The sequence below is a fragment of the Maylandia zebra genome, linkage group LG15 (assembly GCF_041146795.1).
Source record: "Maylandia zebra isolate NMK-2024a linkage group LG15, Mzebra_GT3a, whole genome shotgun sequence".
In the NCBI taxonomy this organism is placed as follows: domain Eukaryota; kingdom Metazoa; phylum Chordata; class Actinopteri; order Cichliformes; family Cichlidae; genus Maylandia; species Maylandia zebra.
Genome location: NC_135181.1, coordinates 1,297,501 through 1,316,757, shown reverse-complemented (window position 1 = coordinate 1,316,757; position 19,257 = coordinate 1,297,501). Strand labels below are relative to the sequence as shown.

Below are 19,257 nucleotides of genomic sequence, written 5' to 3'. Positions count from 1 at the left end.
AAACTGAGCAAAGTTGATTCAAAAATCTAGAACGAGCTGGTTAGTTACAGACAGCAGACGACCAGCTGCTGTCAGCTTGTCATTTAAATTCTATGATCTCACATCTGCCATAAAAATGTGATGCAGGCTAAATGACTGTTTTTAATAAAAGAAAATGCACAGCTCTGCATGATTGCAGTACCGTGTTGAAATGTGTCTCCATGTAACACAGTTTGAGGTTGTTGGTTTTGTGGCCGTGCAGCCGGTGCTCGTTTTATCAGTTTGAACTCTTGTCTCTTCTATCGATAAATTAAGTTAATAAATAATGAAGGACAGTAAGGAAAAAACCACTGAAGCTTTTTCACAGACAAAGGTGGCGTGAAAAGCATTCAGCTAAAGAAGCGTGTGATGCAATAATCATTTAAACATGAAGACGATGTTCAAATCTTCAGCTGCTTTTAAAAAGTGACAGATTTAACTGGAGGACAATAAGGTCGCCTGGAAAAGTAGCTCGAGCCCTGCTGACCATCTCACAGAGCGCGTCCTTTGGTGGAGACAAACACAGTAGTTATGGAGCTTTGATTTTATCTTTGTTCACTTCCAGTTTAACAAGTTCAAACTTACCTTTTCAGGGTTTTGTGCTACCAGAGTTCTACATGAGTTAACAGCTTCCTGTTTCTTGCTGCGCTTTGCATGTTTGTTTGTTTGTTTGTATCAGGGACACTTTTTCTGTTACCACCATTAACTCGTCGGTTTCTACCTCTCCTTCTGTGAAAGGTTTGGGCGCACGTTATCCTTTAACTCTCACATCACTAATGTCACTCGATCAGCTTATTTTCACCTCCGTAACATCCGTCGCCTCCGCCCCTTCCTCACTCCACATGCCACTGCTATCCTCGTCCACAGTCTCGTTACCTCTCTGATCTTATTATATTGGGGCGACCGTGGCTCAGGGAGTTGGGAATCGCATCTGTAACCGGAAGGTCACCGGTTCGATCCCTGGGCTCTCTGTCCTGGTCGTTGTGTCCTTGGGCAAGACACTTTACCCTACTTGCGCGATATGGCAGCCTCGCCTCTGTCAGTCTGCCCCAGGGCAGCTGTGGCTACACCTGTAGCTGCCTCCACCAGTGTGTGAGAGTGACTGAATAGTGGAATTGTAAAGCGCTTTGAGGGGTCCCGAAAAGTGCTATATAAATGCAATCTATTATTATTATGATCAACTACTGGAACTCACTCTTATCTGGCCTGCCAACAAAAATCCATCAACAAGCTCCAACGTGTCCAACGTGTCCCGTATTATTACTAGGACTCCCTCTACTCACCACATCACCCATCCTGAAGCAGCTTCACTGGTGTTCAACTCCACATTAATTTTAAAATACTCCTCTACACATTTAAGGCGATTCCTTCTCTCTCCCCACCATATCTCTCTGATTGGTACAGATCTCCATCCCATCCCGGTGCCTCAGATCCTCCTCTTCTCTTCTTCTTTTTGTTCCTTCCTCTCGTCTCGTTTCTGTGGGGGGCGGGGCTTTTAGCCGCTCTGCCCCTCGACTGTGGAGTTCCTTACCCCCTGACCTCAGAAGCATCAGTTCTTTCCCCCGTTTTAAGTCCACCCTCAAAACCCACCTGTTCAAGAACCAGAGCCGACTCTGTATAACTACTGCATGCTCTTAAACCTTTTATTATTATTCTGTTTATTTCCTGTTTTTATGCTTGTCTTATTTGTTCTGTGAAGTGTCCTTGAGTGTTTTGAATTATTATATTACATATTATGATTATGATGATGATGATGATGATTATTAATACTGTAGCTTATCGAGCTATGTGAAGCTTAAAGTCAGAGTTTTCTGAGTAACTCTCTGGCTGAAGCACAAATGAAGACCAGCAGCACAAACAGCGTGTCGCATTGGTGCTATAATTTACACTGCATCATTTAGTGATGCAGAAAATGTGAAAATGTTTTTATACTTGGTCCTAATCAGATGCTAATTTTATTTTACATTGACGGAAATGCCGCTGCCAAAACACATAATAATGTGCTGGGCTCAAAGAAAGCCTGGCTATGTTAACACACACCACAAAAACCTGTTCAGTCACTAAGAGTCTTTGACCTGCTGACGAGCGAGACCGTGTCCTGCTGTGGGACTTAATGCTTGAATGTTCAAAGAAAGGAAAAGTGTCAGAGCTAACTAGAATTAGAATTAATCAGTATGTATTATTATTGCTCTGTGCACTGAATCAAACAATAACTGTTTTTCTGCAACATTCATTCCCACTCTTATTTACATTAGGAATCATTAATGTGCTCTTATGTATGTTTTTAACTGCCTTCAGTCTTGCCCCGCCTTACCTCTCTGAGCTTCTTCATCCCCACATACCCTGTCGGTCTCTCAGGTCAGCTGACCAGCTGCTCCTGGAGGTACCGAGATCCAGGAGGAAGCTCAGAGGGGGCGGGGCCTTGTCTATCGTGGCTCCTAATTATGGAATAATTTGCCCATGCATGTTAGAGAGGCCCCTTCACTGTCCACTTTTAAATCACGTCTTAAAACCCACTTTTATTCCTTGGCTTTTAACCTCAGTGAGACTCAGTTTCTCTTTTAATTGAAGTAGTTATTTAATTAATGATTTCACTCTTCTTTTATTTGTGTTTTATTTATATCTCATGTAATTTAATTTTACAGTTCCAATGTACAGCACTTTGTGTCAGCTGTGGTTGTTTTAAAGTGCTTTATAAATAAAGTTGATGATGATGATGATGATTAACAGCTCAAATTTAATTAACGTGTAAAAGTAGGGTCACCGGGGGCTCGAACATGTTACAGCCGAGAGGCGGGGAATGACCCCAGACGGGTCACGGGTCTGTCGCAGGGCTAACGCTGAATTGTCGGCACTACATGCCATATTACCTCCACTCCAGCTGCACGTTATTTATGTTTTTTATCATATTTTCTCATCTTTGCTTTGGTCTGACGGTCTGGGTTCACCATCGAAATTTAAGCATCTGAGATCCTCAAACAAACAAATGTTGAAGAGAACTGATAAAAATCCTGCTCAGTGGCAACACTAACAAGGTTCGGAGAGTTTTCCTGTATTTATGGTTTTTTTATTAGTTGTCAAATATATAAACAGTCTGGCCCAGAGTGTCATTCTACATACAGAGATGGTAATAGTAGTAGAGTTGCTATGACGGCACTGCCCCCATTAACATTAAAATTAAGCAGCCTTTTATATCACTGTTCATTTGTTATCACTTGAATCACCGTTTCATTGTCATCGTGACTGCCCTGGTGTTTTTGGTTCAGACGGCCCGCCATCGCTCAAAAAACGGCAGATGGTGCCGTTAAATATGTGCACATATTTGTGCAAAGCAACGACAGAGCCGAGTAGCACATGCAAAAAGCAGAAATAGAACAAACATATCAATGCAGCCGCTTTAGGTGAAACTCTTCCTTCCTGGACCAGGACAAAGGTGAGCTGGATTAAAGGATCCATGGAAGGAAAACCCGGATATTTTTATCCAGATTACACCTCTGGAACACTTTGGTCTGGGGTTTCCATCAGTCAGTGCTCCTGATTAATAGGCTGACATTTGTGTTGCGTGTGATAAATCTGTTGTCCTGTTAATCAAACTATTATCCATTCATCATCTTCTCAGTCAGCTTAAGATCATCACAATATCACACAAGACCGAGTGAGGTGAAAAGTACGAGCCGCTGTCACAGAGCTGCTAAACCTTAGCGTGCTAATGTGACACAACATCGTGAGCATTTCTCTTCTGGTGTTGGAGAATGATGCTATACGCTCTTGCAAAACAATTTCCAGTAATTGCCAAAGATGATGAAGAGATGTTACAGGAGGAAATAGCTTTCAGAGTGAAGAAGTGACAAAAAGAGAAAATGCTTTTGTAATGAGAGAAAAGCATTTTTATGTTTTACTTTTGCAAGAATAGCAGAGATTCAGTCACGGGGATAAATTGCTGCCATTTAAATCTCTTTTCATCATTTCATGAAAATGGAGAAATAAACCATAAATCACCCTGTAATGTTTGAAAAACCAAACTCCCTCTGCAACTTCAGTGAAACTGCTGTAAACGCCTGTTTTCCTGCCAGGAAATGATACGACTGTCACTGTGTGAAAACAGTGAACACAAGAAAAAGAGAAGAGTGTGATGTTCACTCATGACATCGGTGGGATCCACGAGTCTTCCAACAAGCAGGATGAGCCCCACGTCACAGATCATGAGCATGAACGAGCTGCCAAAGGTTACTCATGGGGGGACAGAGAAGTCGAGCATGGTGTCAGGTCTCCCCCCTTCCTTTGCTTTAGTTTCGTCCACCTTCAGCGTGACCTCATGGGGTGTCTAAATGTAAGGACATGGAAAAAGGAGCAGTTAGAGGACAGAGTGAAGAGAAGTGGATCTCTAAATGAGGTAAAGGAGACAAGGGAAAAGTAAAAATCCTTTGTTGTGTTTCAGTGTGTTTGGCAGCTTCATGGTATTCATTTATTTGGTTCTTTCTTAACCTCGAGGAGTGACGGCATCTTTCCCTCCAATAATCCAGAGAAGTTGGCTGAGTGGGAGAAAGTGGATGATACCCCAGCGCTCCTCAGGAGACTTTGTAAACTGAAGGATTTCCTGAGTTGAAACTTGGGGAAACGGATTTCTGCCCACCTGTGGAAACAACAGTCAGTCTGTTAATGCGTTTGCTCTGAGAAGCCTTGTTACAACCTGACATTTCACTCACTGACAGTAATTATATCCGACTAGTAAACTACTCCACGTCGTTCATCGTGATACCTGACAACAGGAAGCAGTTGGACTGACACAGCTCCACAGACTGTGGATTCAGAGGTGAACACTCTTATCAGTGAACATATATCACAACGGGGTCACACCTGGACTCACCTCTGCATAAATATGCATGTAACGTGGTTGTGGTGTTCACAGTGTTTTCACCTCACTGTTTCAGAGGTGCTCTAAGGATTATCCACAACGACACAACACACAATCCCAGTTTGTGTACCACTTTAAGAAAAGTGATTGTTTTTAATTTGATGGCACCAACAAATCTGATAAAAGTTGGGAGAGATTAACAAAAGGCTGGAAAATAAGACGACTGGTTGTTAAAAGAGCATCTTTGAGGCAGAGGTTCACCAATCTGCAAAAAAAAGAAACACGTGTGTGAACACAGTTTCCCACTGCGTCCACGGTGGCAGGTTAAGGCTCTGTCATGCAAAGAAGCCACGTGTGAACATTATGAAGAAGCAATGATGTCTTATCTGTGCCAAAGCTTGTTTAAAACAGACTGAGACAAAATGGAAAACTGTTCTGTGGTCGGGCGAATCAAAATCTGAAATTCTTTTCCAGCAAACATGGACACCACACTTTAATCCAGACACTCACCACCTGAAAATAACAACAGCTGCTCAGTTGCACAGCAGTGAAAATGTCCCGATCTCAACTTTTATGAGATGAGTTATTGCCATCAGGTTAACAATGAGATATTATTCTTTCTCAAAATTTTACATTTTCTCCATCTTAACATTTTATGTTTTCTAAATTCTATTGTGTATAAAATATAAGTTAATAAGATTCATAAATCTTTCCATTCTGCTTGATTTATATTTTACACAGCATTCAAACTTGGGTTATCAGGTAGGATTCTGTGTACAGGTACTGTTTCCTGTGTTTGGATGAACGAGTCCACATTTTTACATTTTTAGATTTAAAGCCTTTATTTTGCAAACTGTGTTGGAGGAAGTACTCTGATCCTTTAATTGAAAGTATATTAATATCAGAGTATGAAAATACTCTAATAATCTAATTACTTTTATTTTAATTTAAAAAAAAATACCTAAATTATGACACATAAAAGTGCTTACATTATTGCATCAATATTCCTGAATCATTCTTTGGCTCTTTGCTCCGGTATTTTGCTGGTTGGAACTGTTGTAAATAGTTTTTCATTTATGACATTACTGATTATAAATTTTGTAAAAAAAAAAAAAAAAAAACTAGTACCGGTACAGAAAAAAAGAATATATATAAAATATTAATATATATATATATATATATATATATATATATATAAATATATATATATATATATATATATATATATATATATATATTAGGGGTGCAACGATATTCGTATCGATATTGAACCGTTCGATACAGTGCTTTCGGTTCGGTACGCATATATATCAAACAATACAAAATTTGTAATTTATTTGATCAACTTTCCTTCTGACGATGCTGTCTGTGTTGAGCGCTCACTGAGCGCTCAACACAGACAGCATCGTCAGAAGGAAGAGCGCAGGGCAAGCTAGCGAGACAGAAGTTAAGCTCTCCTTACAACATGAACCTCCCCCACCCTCATTCAGATCTGGCGTTTGGAATTATTTTGGTTTTCATGTGACGTATGACCCTGAAGGTAAGCGAGTCATGGACTAAAGTAAAACAGTATGTTGGATGTGCCACGCAATGCTCAATTACATGGGTGGGAACTAGTGTGTTAGCGCAGTTAGCTCGTTAACGTGTTGGCCGTCTAGCCCCATGCACGGGGCGATCGGCGGTAGCTCGTTAACGGAGATTTGCCGTGTTGTGGCGTTAAGGTCATTTCAACGAGATTAACCTGAAAGCACTAGTGGGAACACAACGAATATGACTGCACATTTACACCGACATCATCCTAGTGCAAAGACAAAAACAACAAGCATGCTACTAACTTTAGCCGAGTCATTTAGACTAGAGATGGACCGATCCGATATTACGTATCAGTATCGGTCCGATACTGACCTAAATTACTGGATCGGATATCGGAAAAAAATAAAAAATGTAATCCGATCCATTAAATATCACGAAAGCACCTCACAAAACTTGCAACACGCCGTAACTCACCTCAGAACGTTAGCACGTCGGAGCAGTATGCATCACGTGATAGAGCGGCTGTGGCATGCGGGACCTGTCGGTGGTCTGGATAGCATTTGGAGCTTCGCTAGCAACCCGGCATTTCATCTCCGACAAAGTTATCCCCGAGAGAAGTAAAGCAAGTGTGTAAGTCCATCTCTGAATGTTTGTAAAGCATTCCTGCGTTAAGCTTAACAAGCGACTGCCTCTCGCTCTCCGGCTGCTACTTCAATCATGAAACTGCTTAAATGATCAGCTGATCGGCTTTTCTGTCGCGAGTCCGTCTCTCTTGTTTGTTTTTGGCCCACTTTGCACCAGAAAGAGGAAACCAGCGGCTGAACAACAGCAGCACGTTTAAGCTTGATCAGCTGCTGTTAGAATTTATTTAATATTACTTTCTACACCAGGATCTTTTTCTACGTAGCTGACGTAACTGTGCAGGGGCGGATCTAGCAAAGTTTAGCCAGGGGGGCCGATAGGGCATGAACAGGGAAAAGGGGGCACAAAGACATACTTTTCTTTCTTATTCTCATTTAAAATGTCGAGCTTTTAATAAATAATTATCTGACACCCAAAGTTTTAATTTGATGTAAAATGAATAGAAGTCAATTACTGTATATAGTAACTATTAAGTCTAATATATATACCCTAGTAAGCTATAGTACTTTTTACTTTGGGAAGGTACCATCTGTGCAGTCTGCAATTTTGTTGAAGAAAGATGTTGAATCTATTTAATATTTCTTGAGAAATAATTGATTTCTGTGCATTTTTTTCACACTGCATCAAATTAAGGTTGATTACGTCGATTAAGCATCATGAGGTGGAGCGTGAGGGGTGGTTCCCTATTTTTTATTTATTTATTTTTGTTGTTGCTGGGAGTTGGAACCCTATTAGTTAGGTTGCTTAATATTTATGCTAAGTACTCTTTAAAATACCAGAATAGGGAGGATGGTGTAGGTTTAAGTTTATTAGATTGATCAGTATTGCTGAACTATGAAATATTTTTTTTTGCATACAGGTATAACAGAATAGCTTTAGTGTAGTTGTTGTTTTAAACTTGAGTATGAACTTATACAAAATGCAGCAAGATATTTAAAAAACAGTTTTGTTGATTAAAAAACACTATATCGGATTCATATCGGTATCGGCAGATATCCAAATTTATGATATCGGTATCGGTATCGGACATAAAAAAGTGGTATCGTGCCATCTAATTTAGACAGCTGTTAGCACATGATTCTCCTTATATGTTTAATATGCTGCTGAGAATATAGCCCAGAAGAAGCGTATAGTATAGCTTTTATTTTGGAAAGAGACATTTCTCTGTAATAAACTCTTTTCCAAAGATGAGTGATTCCTCAATCAGATACAGGGCTCGCAATATCGCTAGCCCGACCTCCTGGGGCTAGCGATTTTTTTCAGTCGGGCTACCAAAATCTATCTCTTCCCTGCCCGTCGGGCTATTGTAGGAAGGAAAAATATATGTCAATGCTTTTGCATTCTTTCGGAAATGTAGCTGGGTAATTATGTCATTGGCATCGGTGAGCCACTGTCAATATGTGACATATTGAAATCGCGTTTGAATTTTGTTTTTTTGCTTTCACTTTGCAATCGCTCGAACTGTGTATAGAGAGCGACAGCACTGATCTGTGAGTGATGATAATTTGCACCAATTCTTCTGACATCGTCTTATTAATTGTTAGCTTACTATGCAAACATGACAAGTGAAATCTCCCGCAGCTTAAACATGTGAGAGGTTGATCGCGCAGAGAATCGCTGAGCTTATGTGAGTGCGTGTGTAAAAGCAGCAGGATATATATTTGACTACGATGACCTGGATGACTGAGAACCTTCACAGACAGATATATATTTTAGTTCTGCTGAGCCAAATAAGACAGGTCAGGGTGAAGAAGTGACAGCCAAAGAAAAGCTTACCACAAAACGGAGAAGTTATGACAAATCAGACTATAAGGCAAAAAGAAAGTGCAGCTTTATGGTTTCATGGACAAAAGAATTTCTGTGGCTGCAATATGACGAGCTAAATAACCAGGGCTGCACATAAGTGGTCCGCAGGTGCGCATTCGCTGTCAAAATAAAAAACACGCACAAGGGTTAGGGTTAAATTTAAAAACTGTACTTTTGAGTTAAAATATATATTTATAATTTTAATAAATAACAAATTAAAAAGGCATGAACATTTTTTTGTATCGAAAAAATATCGAACCGTGACACCAAAGTATCGAACCGAACCATGAATTTTGTGTATCGTTGCACCCCTAATATATATATATATAACTAACAGAGTTGCAGAAAGGTGCGGCAAAGAAGGTGCCTAAGAAATACAGCAAGCTGTCCATACCTGAGGCCTTGGAAACTGCCAAGCAAAGACTCACAGCCTTGGCCAGCCGCTTGAAGAGGTACACCAGAGAGATCAAAGGCAGGAGAATAAACCAGCTGTTCTCCACAGAACCAGCAAAGGTGTACTCTCAGTGGCAAGGGAACAATAAGAGAACAGCACCACCAAGGCTGGAGACGGAGCAATACTGGAAGAGCATATGGGAGAAGGATGCAACCCATAACGGCAATGCTCAGTGGCTAGAGGATCTGAGGGCTGACCACAGCGACCTCCCTGAACAGGGTCCAGTAACCATCACAGTGGCAGATATCCAAGAAAGGGTCTCCAGTATGAAGAGTTGGACAGCACCAGGGCCCGACATGGTTCACGCCTACTGGCTGAAGAAGCTGACTGCACTCCACGAGCGTCTGGCAGCACAAATGAACCAGCTGCTAGTTAATGAGAGACACCCGGAATGGCTAACTGAAGGCCGGACGGTCCTGATCCCCAAGGACCCCAAGAAGGGACCGGTCCCATCCAACTACCGACCAATAACCTGCCTCAGTACTACATGGAAGCTCCTGTCAGGCATCATATCGGCTAAGATGAACAGGCACATGGGTCAATACATGAGTGGGGCACAGAAAGGGATTGGCAAGAATACCAGAGGCGCAAAACACCAGCTACTGGTAGACAGAACAGTCAGCCGAGACTGCAGGACCAGACTGACCAACCTGTGCACTGCCTGGATTGATTACAAGAAGGCCTATGACTCAATGCCCCACAGCTGGATACTGGAATGCCTAGAATTGTACAAGATCAATGGGACCCTAAGAGCCTTCATCAGGAACTCAATGGGGATGTGGCGCACAACACTAGAGGCCAACTCCAAGCCCATAGCACAAGTTACCATCAAGTGCGGGATCTACCAAGGAGATGCTCTGTCCCCACTGCTGTTCTGCATAGGCCTGAACCCCCTCAGTGAGATCATTAACAAGACTGGCTACGGATACCGACTACGGAACGGAGCAGTTGTCAGCCACCTCCTGTACATGGAGGACATCAAGCTGTATGCCAAGAGTGAACGAGACATCGATTCACTGATCCACACCACCAGGCTATACAGCAATGACATCGGGATGTCGTTCGGACTGGAGAAGTGTAGTTGGATGGTAACAAAGAGAGGGAAGGTAGTCAGAACTGAGGGGATTGAACTACCAGAAGGCAACATTGCAGACATAGAGGACAGTTACAAGTACCTGGGGATCCCACAGGCGAATGGGAACCATGAAGAGGCCGCTAGAAAAGCTGCAACCACCAAGTACCTGCAGAGGGTCAGGCAAGTCCTGAGGAGTCAGCTGAATGGTAAGAACAAGATCCGGGCCATCAACACGTACGCCCTGCCCGTGATCAGGTACCCTGCTGGGGTAATAGGCTGGCCAAAGGAGGAGATAGAAGCCACTGACATCAAGACAAGAAAGCTCCTTACCATGCATGGAGGGTTTCACCCCAAGTCCAGCACCCTGAGGCTGTACGCTAAGCGGAAGGAAGGGGGCCGGGGACTGGTGAGTGTCAGCACCACAGTCCAGGATGAGACAACGAACATCCAAGAATACATTGGGAAGATGGCCCCAACTGACCGAGTGCTCAGTGAATACCTCAGGCAGCAGAAACCCAAGAAAGAGGAGGGAGACGAGGAACCATCATGGAAGGACAGGCCCCTGCACAGTATGTACCACCGGCAGATAGAGGAGGTGGCTGATATCCAGAAATCCTACCAGTGGCTGGACAAAGCTGGACTGAAAGACAGCACAGAGGCACTAATCATGGCAGCACAAGAACAAGCTCTGAGCACAAGATCCATAGAGGCTGGGGTCTATCACACCAGGCAAGACTCCAGGTGCAGGCTGTGTAAAGATGCCCCAGAGACAATCCAGCACATAACAGCAGGGTGCAAGATGCTAGCAGGCAAGGCATACATGGAACGCCATAACCAAGTGGCCGGCATAGTGTACAGGAACATCTGTGCTGAGTACAACCTGGAAGTCCCGAGTCTTAAATAAGGGAATATTTAAGCAAATTTACACATCCATTCAGTGTGATTGCAGTATCTGAAAAATGGATTAATAAACAGAAAGGAGAGGACTTTGTAATAGATGGATATGAATTAAATCTTACAAATAGAAAGAATAAGAATGGCGGTGGTGTGGCCTTGTTTGTGGATAAAAATTTAAAATACAAGATGGTAGAAAAAATGACGATGGCGGTAGATAATATATTAGAGTGTGTAACAATAGAAATTAGTATGGGAAAAGAGAAAAATGTCATTGTAAGCTGTATATATAGAACACCAGGTTCTAATATTGAAATTTTTAAGGAGTGGGTAGATAAAACATTCATTAGGACAAATCAAAAAGTCATGTTCATTTGTGGGGATTTTAACATAGATCTACTAAATCCAAACAAGCAGAGAGCGACAGAGGAATTTATTAATACAATGTATAGCTTGGGACTTTTTCCAGTGATCACTAAGCCCAGCAGGATTACAGCACAGTCGGCAACCCTAATAGACAATATATTTACTAATGAAATAGAAAATAGAACCATAAGTGGTCTCCTAATTAATGACATCAGTGATCATCTACCTGTTTTTATAGTGTATAACAGCAATTACAGGAAGGTTAAACAGCAAAACACAATAAAATACAAACGAGTGAGAACAGAAGAGTCAATAAACGCATTCAAAAGTGATTTACTCAAGCAAGAATGGGAGATGCTGTATAAGGAAAAAAATATTGATAAAGCTTATGAGATTTTTTTAGGAAAATTTAAACTGTTATATAATAGTCATTGCCCAGTAAAGAAATATAGTAAAAAACAAAAATATGCAGAGTGCCCATGGATTACAAAAGGATTGCAAAATGCATGTAAGAAGAAAAATACCTTATACAGAGAATTTATAATGAACAGAAGCACAGAAGCTGAAAATAAATACAAGAAATATAAAAATAAATTAACGAGTATTTTAAGGTCATGTAAAAAGGAATACTATGAAAAATTACTGATTATGAATAAAAATAATATTAAAGGGATCTGGAAAACATTAAATACCATCATCAAAAAGGGCTTGGGGCAGGCAGACTATCCTTCGTATTTCGCAAATAATGATAGAAATATTACTAATATGAGAGATGTGGTAAATGAGTTCAATAAATTCTTTGTAAGTGTTGGGCCAGACTTGGCTGAAACAATTCCTGATATAACAGATTCTGTAGAGAAAGAAACTAGACTCATTGACCGCAATCCTCATTCAATGTTCTTAACGGTGGTGGAAGAAAAGGAAATCATTGATATTGTTGGGAAATCACAAACAAAAAACTCTACAGACTCTGACGACATTGATATGGAAATCGTTAAGAGAGTGATAGAGGGCATTTCCAAACCCTTAACACACATTTGCAATTTGTCCTTACAAACTGGTACATTCCCAAAACAAATGAAAACAGCTAAAGTAACACCACTGTTTAAAAATGGTGACAGACACCAATTCACAAATTATAGGCCTGTCTCTCTACTTTCTCAATTTTCAAAAATACTGGAAAAAGTCTTTAGTAATAGACTTGAGAAATTTATAGATAAACACAAAATAATAATGGATAGTCAGTATGGTTTCAGATCAAATAGATCAACATCATTGGCATTAATGGAACTGATCGAAAATATCACCAACAATATAGATAAAAGACAATGTATAGTTAGTGTATTCATTGACCTAAAAAAAGCTTTTGACACAATTAATCATGACATATTACTTGATAAACTGGAGTACTACGGCATTAGAGGAGTGGTGTTAGAATGGGTAAAGAGTTATTTGAGAGACAGGCAGCAATTTGTGAAAATTGGGGAATATCAATCAGAGTGTATGGACATTGTTTGTGGAGTTCCGCAGGGGTCAGTATTGGGACCAAAGCTGTTTATCCTCTATATCAATGATATATGCAGAACATCAGATATACTACAGTTTATTCTATTTGCAGATGATACAAATATTTTTTGTGCTGGAGAGAACTTACAGCAGCTTTTGGAAATTGTCACACAAGAAATGATTAAACTGAAAACATGGTTTGATAGAAATAAGCTATCATTAAATTTGGAAAAAACTACATTTATGTTATTCGGAAATTGTAAAAAAGATGCAGGAGCAAAATTCTTAGTAAACAATGTTGAAATAGAGCAAGTTTCGGATACAAAATTTCTGGGTGTGATAATAGATAACAAAATCTGCTGGAAACCTCACATAAAGCATATACAAGCCAAACTGTCAAGAAGCATCTCCGTACTAAGTAAAGTTAAATATTTTTTGCCTTCCAAATCACTCCGGGTACTTTATTGTTCACTTATATTGCCATATTTGGAATACTGTGTGGAAATTTGGGGAAACACATATAAAACTGCACTTCAACCAATATGTAAAATTAAAAAAAAAGCAATCAGGATGATTAATAAAGCAGGATTTAGAGACCATACTAACATCATGTTTTTGAAATTAAAAATACTGAAGTTTATGGATCTTATAAAATATAAAACTGCAAAAATTATGTACAAGGCCAGATACAATATGTTACCAGGAAATATACAGAGGATGTTCTATGACAGAGAAGGAGACTATGAATTGAGGGGGAAATTGAATCTAAGGATTCTTAAAGCACGGTCAAAGGTTAAAACCTTTTGTGTCACTATTTATGGGGTAAAACTGTGGAATAGTTTTACTATAGATCTACAGCAATGCTCAGGAATTAGTAAGTTCATGAAAATACTTCGAAAACTGATTTTGGAAGAATATGATACCGATAAAGATGATCACCCATTGTATGTATAAAAATATCAAATTATATCCAAATTATATCAATCACGGTAGCCAAGTTTATATAGGTTCTCCTCGTGTATCGTGTGGAGTATGTGATGATGGGAATTAGGTGAATTATGTGGGATCAATAAGATGTTGAGCAGGGGTAGGAATTAATAAGTATGTTCATACTTCTTCCTACTCCTTTTCAGACCAAACATTGTTACATTATGTCAGACGATTTTGTTTTATTTCATTATATATTTTTTGTTTATCTGAACACATACGTGTGTGTGTGTATATCTACATATATATTCGTATCTGTAAATGAAAATATATGTAGTGTGTATATATTGTTTTTTGTTTTATATGTCTGAAACAAATAAAGATACAATACAATACAAGACCCCAGGTGCAGGCTGTGTAAAGATGCCCCAGAGACAATCCAGCACATAACAGCAGGGTGCAAGATGCTAGCAGGCAAGGCATACATGGAACGCCATAACCAAGTGGCCGGCATAGTGTACAGGAACATCTGTGCCGAGTATAACCTGGAAGTCCCGAGGTCAAAATGGGAGACGCCCCCAAGGGTGGTGGAGAATGACCGAGCTAAGATCCTGTGGGACTTCCAGATACAGACGGACAAAATGGTGGTGGCTAACCAACCGGACATAGTGGTGGTAGACAAACAGAAGAAGACGGCCGTAGTGATCGATGTAGCGGTTCCGAATGACAGCAATATCAGGAAGAAGGAACACGAGAAGCTGGAGAAATACCAAGGGCTCAGAGAAGAGCTCGAGTGGATGTGGAGGTTGAAGGTAACGGTGGTCCCCGTGGTAATCGGAGCACTAGGTGCGGTGACTCCCAAGCTAGGCGAGTGGCTCCAGCAGATCCCGGGAATAACATCGGAGATCTCTGTCCAGAAGAGCGCAGTCCTGGGAACAGCTAAGATACTGCGCAGGACCCTCAAGCTCCCAGGCCTCTGGTAGAAGACCTGAGCTTGAAGGATAAACCGCCCGCAGGGGCGTGCTGGGTGTTTTTTTTAATTATTAATAAGAATAAAATAAAATAAAATAAGAAAATCCCCAATATCCAATAGATGGATTTATGTTTATGTTTTATACACAAAACTAAACTGGAAACATAAACTTGCATAAAACAAAATAAGCATGTTTTCATATTCAGAAAGATGGAGCCATGAAGTAAAAGTATCTTTGGGTAACAAACAGTCCTCCTACGCTGTGTTAACTTTGAATACTTTGAATCTCTGTATGAAGAAAGGATGCAAAATGACACAGATGCAGTCAAACATCTTGATGTGCTGCAGTAGGATATCATAAATCTGTGCCTAAAATACTACTTGCATATTTTAGATTCTGTATTCACGTCATCACTTAAATACACCATGCTGCATCCCCTTTAAGTAAAATATTTCAGCACTGTTGGGAGATGTTCCAACGGGGATGCAAAATGACTCAATCACAGCCCGATGTATCGCTGGTAGATTGACGTGCTGTGGTTTGAATTTTATTCTTGTTTAACCAGCTGCATTCCCAGCTGGCCCAGGCTTCACGTTCTTGATCCAGAAGCTCTTACAGCTGTCAGAGAGGCGGTCCTCCAAGGGCCGCAGGTCTGCTTTGGGAAACCAGGAGCAGTGAGGTGGTTGCAGCATTCAGCCTGAAGGTCTGTGTGGGGCTTTTCAAATGGTTGAATACCTGATGTGTTTGTTATTGACATGATCAACACATAATAACAAAGCTTCATTCCTATAAAGAAACACTTGGTTTATACTCTAACCACATATTCATGGATAAAAACAAGCAAATATAATCTTTGGAGCGTAAATACTTATAAGCTACCGTTGAAATACACATGATTGTTAAGTATAAGTTTGTCAGAGGGCTGCAGGTCTTTCCTCCAAGTCTCAGAGCTGACGGTGCAGACAGAGGACTCAGATTCATGAGACCTGGAAAATAAATTTTTATGGTGTAGTGTAGCTCGTCCATCAACATGTAGGCTGCTCCGCAATCTTAACTGACCCCCAGTTCTTTTTTTTGCGCCATCATCTGCCTGAGCTCCAATTTGCCACTCCTGCTGTGGCACCACCAATCCCAGCATCTGTCCTGGCTCCAGCCCCAGTCGCCTTCTGAAGCCCACCTCCACTCCCTCCCTCCTGGAGATGAGGCTGTATTGCAAATCTGTGAGAGCAGATATGGTGGCCTGCAGGCTGTGTTCTGTCTAGTCGGCCACCATCCCTGGGGCCTCCGGGGCCGGCTCTGGCTATCAGACCCAGAAGCTGGGCAAGCTGAGCCAGAGCTGACCCAGGCCCGAGGGTGAGAACAAGATGCTGTGCTGATGCTGCTGCTGGACGTCAGGCTCAGTAGCAGTTCTGCTGGCAGGGTCACGATACGGTTCAAAGGTCGAGGCCGTGTTTAGGGCTGATGTACCGAGCTGCTGCAGCTGATCGGCCTCTCTCTCCCTTCGCTCAAGAGTTTCAGGCCTCGGTACAGCTGATCTATACGCCGAGGGACACGTTAGCAACACTAGCACTGTTATTTATATAAAACTACACACAGCAGGCATCGTTGCTGCTTCTCTCGCTATCCTGGCTTGACCGTACATAAGACCAACAAACCCCTTGCTTTGGGGGAGTGTTGTTCTCGTGGCTCGGTGTGGGGGTGGCGGTGTTGAAAGTATATCGATCTCCAGGGCTGAGCTTTCGACTCAGGGGTAATGCTCTAAGCAAACAACGGCAGTGTGTTTTTAAATTCTTAGAATTTGACCAGCAGTGAATGTTTGAGTATTTGGGGGCAGAGAGGACAGAGAATACTCACTCGACCCCCAACTTTAAGTGTTTAAGTGTTTAAGTTTACACTTTCTCTTCAACGTGGATTTTGATGACTTATGTAACTAATGCATACTTCTGTGTCGCTCTGTTGTCACTGTGGTATTCCAACAAGCATTACCTAATAGTCCAAACTGCTTAAAATGACAACATCTATTCTATGTTGATGAGTGGATCACATGCACACACATCAAGCAGCTGGTTTATTGTTTGTATCAGATGGTCACAAAAATTATCCCGGAGAAAGCCTGTGGTAAAAATAAGCTTGAACTCGGGCAGCATCCGAGATGAAGACAATAAAGCGGTCCACAGTGTAAGCCATAAGTGACACAGTGAGAGTCTGTGAAATGCCAAAGTGCTCATTAAGTATTATCAGCTTAATCTTCACTTGTCAATACAGCTTCTAATTAAACAGCAGGTCACACGGGATCTTCAGCAGGCAACAGAATGCTGTATAGACAAATAAGAAGGTCGCTGCGATGCTGCAGTGCCACCGTGTGGTTGATTTTGTCAAGTGAATTTCAAAAAGGAGTCTTTTTACTAGGAAAATCAATTTTTGGACATGTGTTCAGCAAAAAAAAAAAAAAAAAGCCCCCAAACCATTTCTGATAATAAGTGCGGTGCAAGACCGAGCAGCTGAAAGCCTGTGTAACAACGGGGATTACAGGATTTAGCTTTATCTGAAACTACGGCCCTGAGTCTTATCAGATTATTCTGTGGATCTGCTTAAATGGCGTCTTTAGGAAACTGTGTCACAGATGAAGAGTCGGTCCAGCCTTATGTGTCCCTGTTTGCCTCATTAGTGGCAACTGGGCTCATGAGCATGTCGGAATAAGAAGCTGGTGCTGCAGTGACTCAGAGGTTCATCTGACTGAGGATGAGGCAGCAGTACAGCAGGACCCACCAGACCAAGAGCATTTCCAGCTCTGACAGGGTCACTCCACAAGAGGCTGCTGAAGGCTGAAGAAGGGATCCTTCGTCACTGCTGGAGACAAACGAAGGAGTGTGAGGTGAAGGTTCTGCACACACTGAAGCAAGCACATCGAAATCGGGAGTAGCAAAAACTACATTCAAATGCAGATATCTTTTTATAGTGTTTATCCAAACAGAAGCTTTAACGATATCATATCCATGTTAACTCTTTACCTTGTTTTCTACGGCTAGATTACAATAAATAGCATCCTGGGACTGGCTCATCAGACTTTAAGTTAACTTTAAGCAGCCCTGTGACTTAATAGAAATCCTAAAACACGCTTGAAAGTGAAGCATGTTTCATATTTCATATATAAAAACACTAATAACTCAAACTTCTCAGTGTGACGATACTGTTTAGCCAGGTAAGTGCTTTAGACATGAAGAGGGAGCCCCCCCCCCCCTTCATCAGTAGGTGGCACTATTGAACTGAAAAACAGCCTCTATAGAAATACTCCTCTGGGCCATGATCACACTGTGACTGAGCGCTTTCCAAACCAGGCTGCTGTTTGCACAAAGACCCTTTGACAGTAATGCGACAGTATTTACTCGCTTTATGCTGCAATACAAGAGACACAGCAAGTGAACAGCAGCTGTAAAAGGAAACGATGCTCATCATCTGTGTGGAAGTCGCGTTGTTCCAGACATTTAACGAACTTGTCTCCGTTACCAGTGTTATTACTGAGTCACAGTAAACTGGAAGTCTTGGCAAATGTGGTGAATTATGTTTCTGCTGATAAATGGTTACCTGGGTGACCGAGGGGTTGACCTGCAGGCAGGAGGCCAGACACCTCCGAGTGGGCGTGTTCTGGGACTCTCCTCCCCATCGTGCTCTGTCGTTGTTGTCGTCATCTCCTCTCCAGCTGCTGATTTAACTTCATCAGTGTCTCTCACTTTTTCTTCTTTACACTTCCTGCCACTTTCTTCTTCTGTGTCACTTCTGACTTCACAGGCAGCCTCATCAGTTATTATTTTTCCATTTACTTCACCCTTAAAACTTTCTGAATTTGTGCTTTTCTGGCTCTTCCCATCTTCTTTCATCACAGCAGCATCTTGGCTTTCATTCCCTACATCCTGCCCTCCCACCTGTCCACGTTTTTTGGAAAGCTCTGCATCTCTTCCGTCCTCGGTGTCTTCCTGCCAACGGGCCACTTCAACAGTTGCTTCTGCTGCATTGTCCTCTGTTTTGTCGACCCCATTCTTGAACATTTTTGCATTTTCCATCTTTTTCCCCCTTTCTTCCTCACAATAATCACCATCATCATTGCTCTGTCCTCTATTAGCCCGCTGCTCTTCATGCTCCTCTGTGCTTCTACTTTCACCCTCTGGCTTAAAGTCAAGCGCTGCTCCACCGTGTGTCATTTTGCTGA

General features: G+C 41.5%; 1 protein-coding gene and 1 long non-coding RNA gene across 6 annotated transcripts in view; both read right to left on the bottom strand.

Annotated features, from left to right (window-relative positions):
- Positions 1-2,942: 2,942 nt before the first annotated feature.
- LOC143412756 (uncharacterized) lies at positions 2,943-7,121 on the bottom strand. Of its 2 annotated transcripts, none has more exons than XR_013093297.1 (3): positions 6,881-7,121; positions 4,504-4,651; positions 2,943-4,342 (listed from the first exon to the last, which is right to left on the bottom strand). It is a non-coding gene; the product is annotated as an uncharacterized LOC143412756 (long non-coding RNA). The 2 variants fall into 2 exon arrangements; XR_013093298.1 differs by lacking the exon at positions 6,881-7,121 and adding an exon at positions 4,886-5,125.
- A 9,984-nt stretch (positions 7,122-17,105) lies between these two features.
- clmnb (calmin b) overlaps positions 17,106-19,257 on the bottom strand; it is an 8,058-nt gene continuing 5,906 nt past the window's right edge. For 3 of the 4 annotated variants that reach the window (XM_012916459.4, XM_004542262.6, XM_004542263.6), the window contains 2 exons: positions 18,636-19,257; positions 17,106-17,900 (listed from right to left, as the gene is read on the bottom strand). The exon at positions 18,636-19,257 is cut by the window's right edge and continues 670 nt beyond it. In XM_012916459.4, the coding sequence (XP_012771913.2) occupies positions 17,771-17,900; positions 18,636-19,257 (752 nt within the window). In that variant the 3' untranslated portion in view covers positions 17,106-17,770. The remainder of the gene's footprint in view (positions 17,901-18,635) is intronic. The other variant, XM_023155144.3, reaches the window with a different exon arrangement.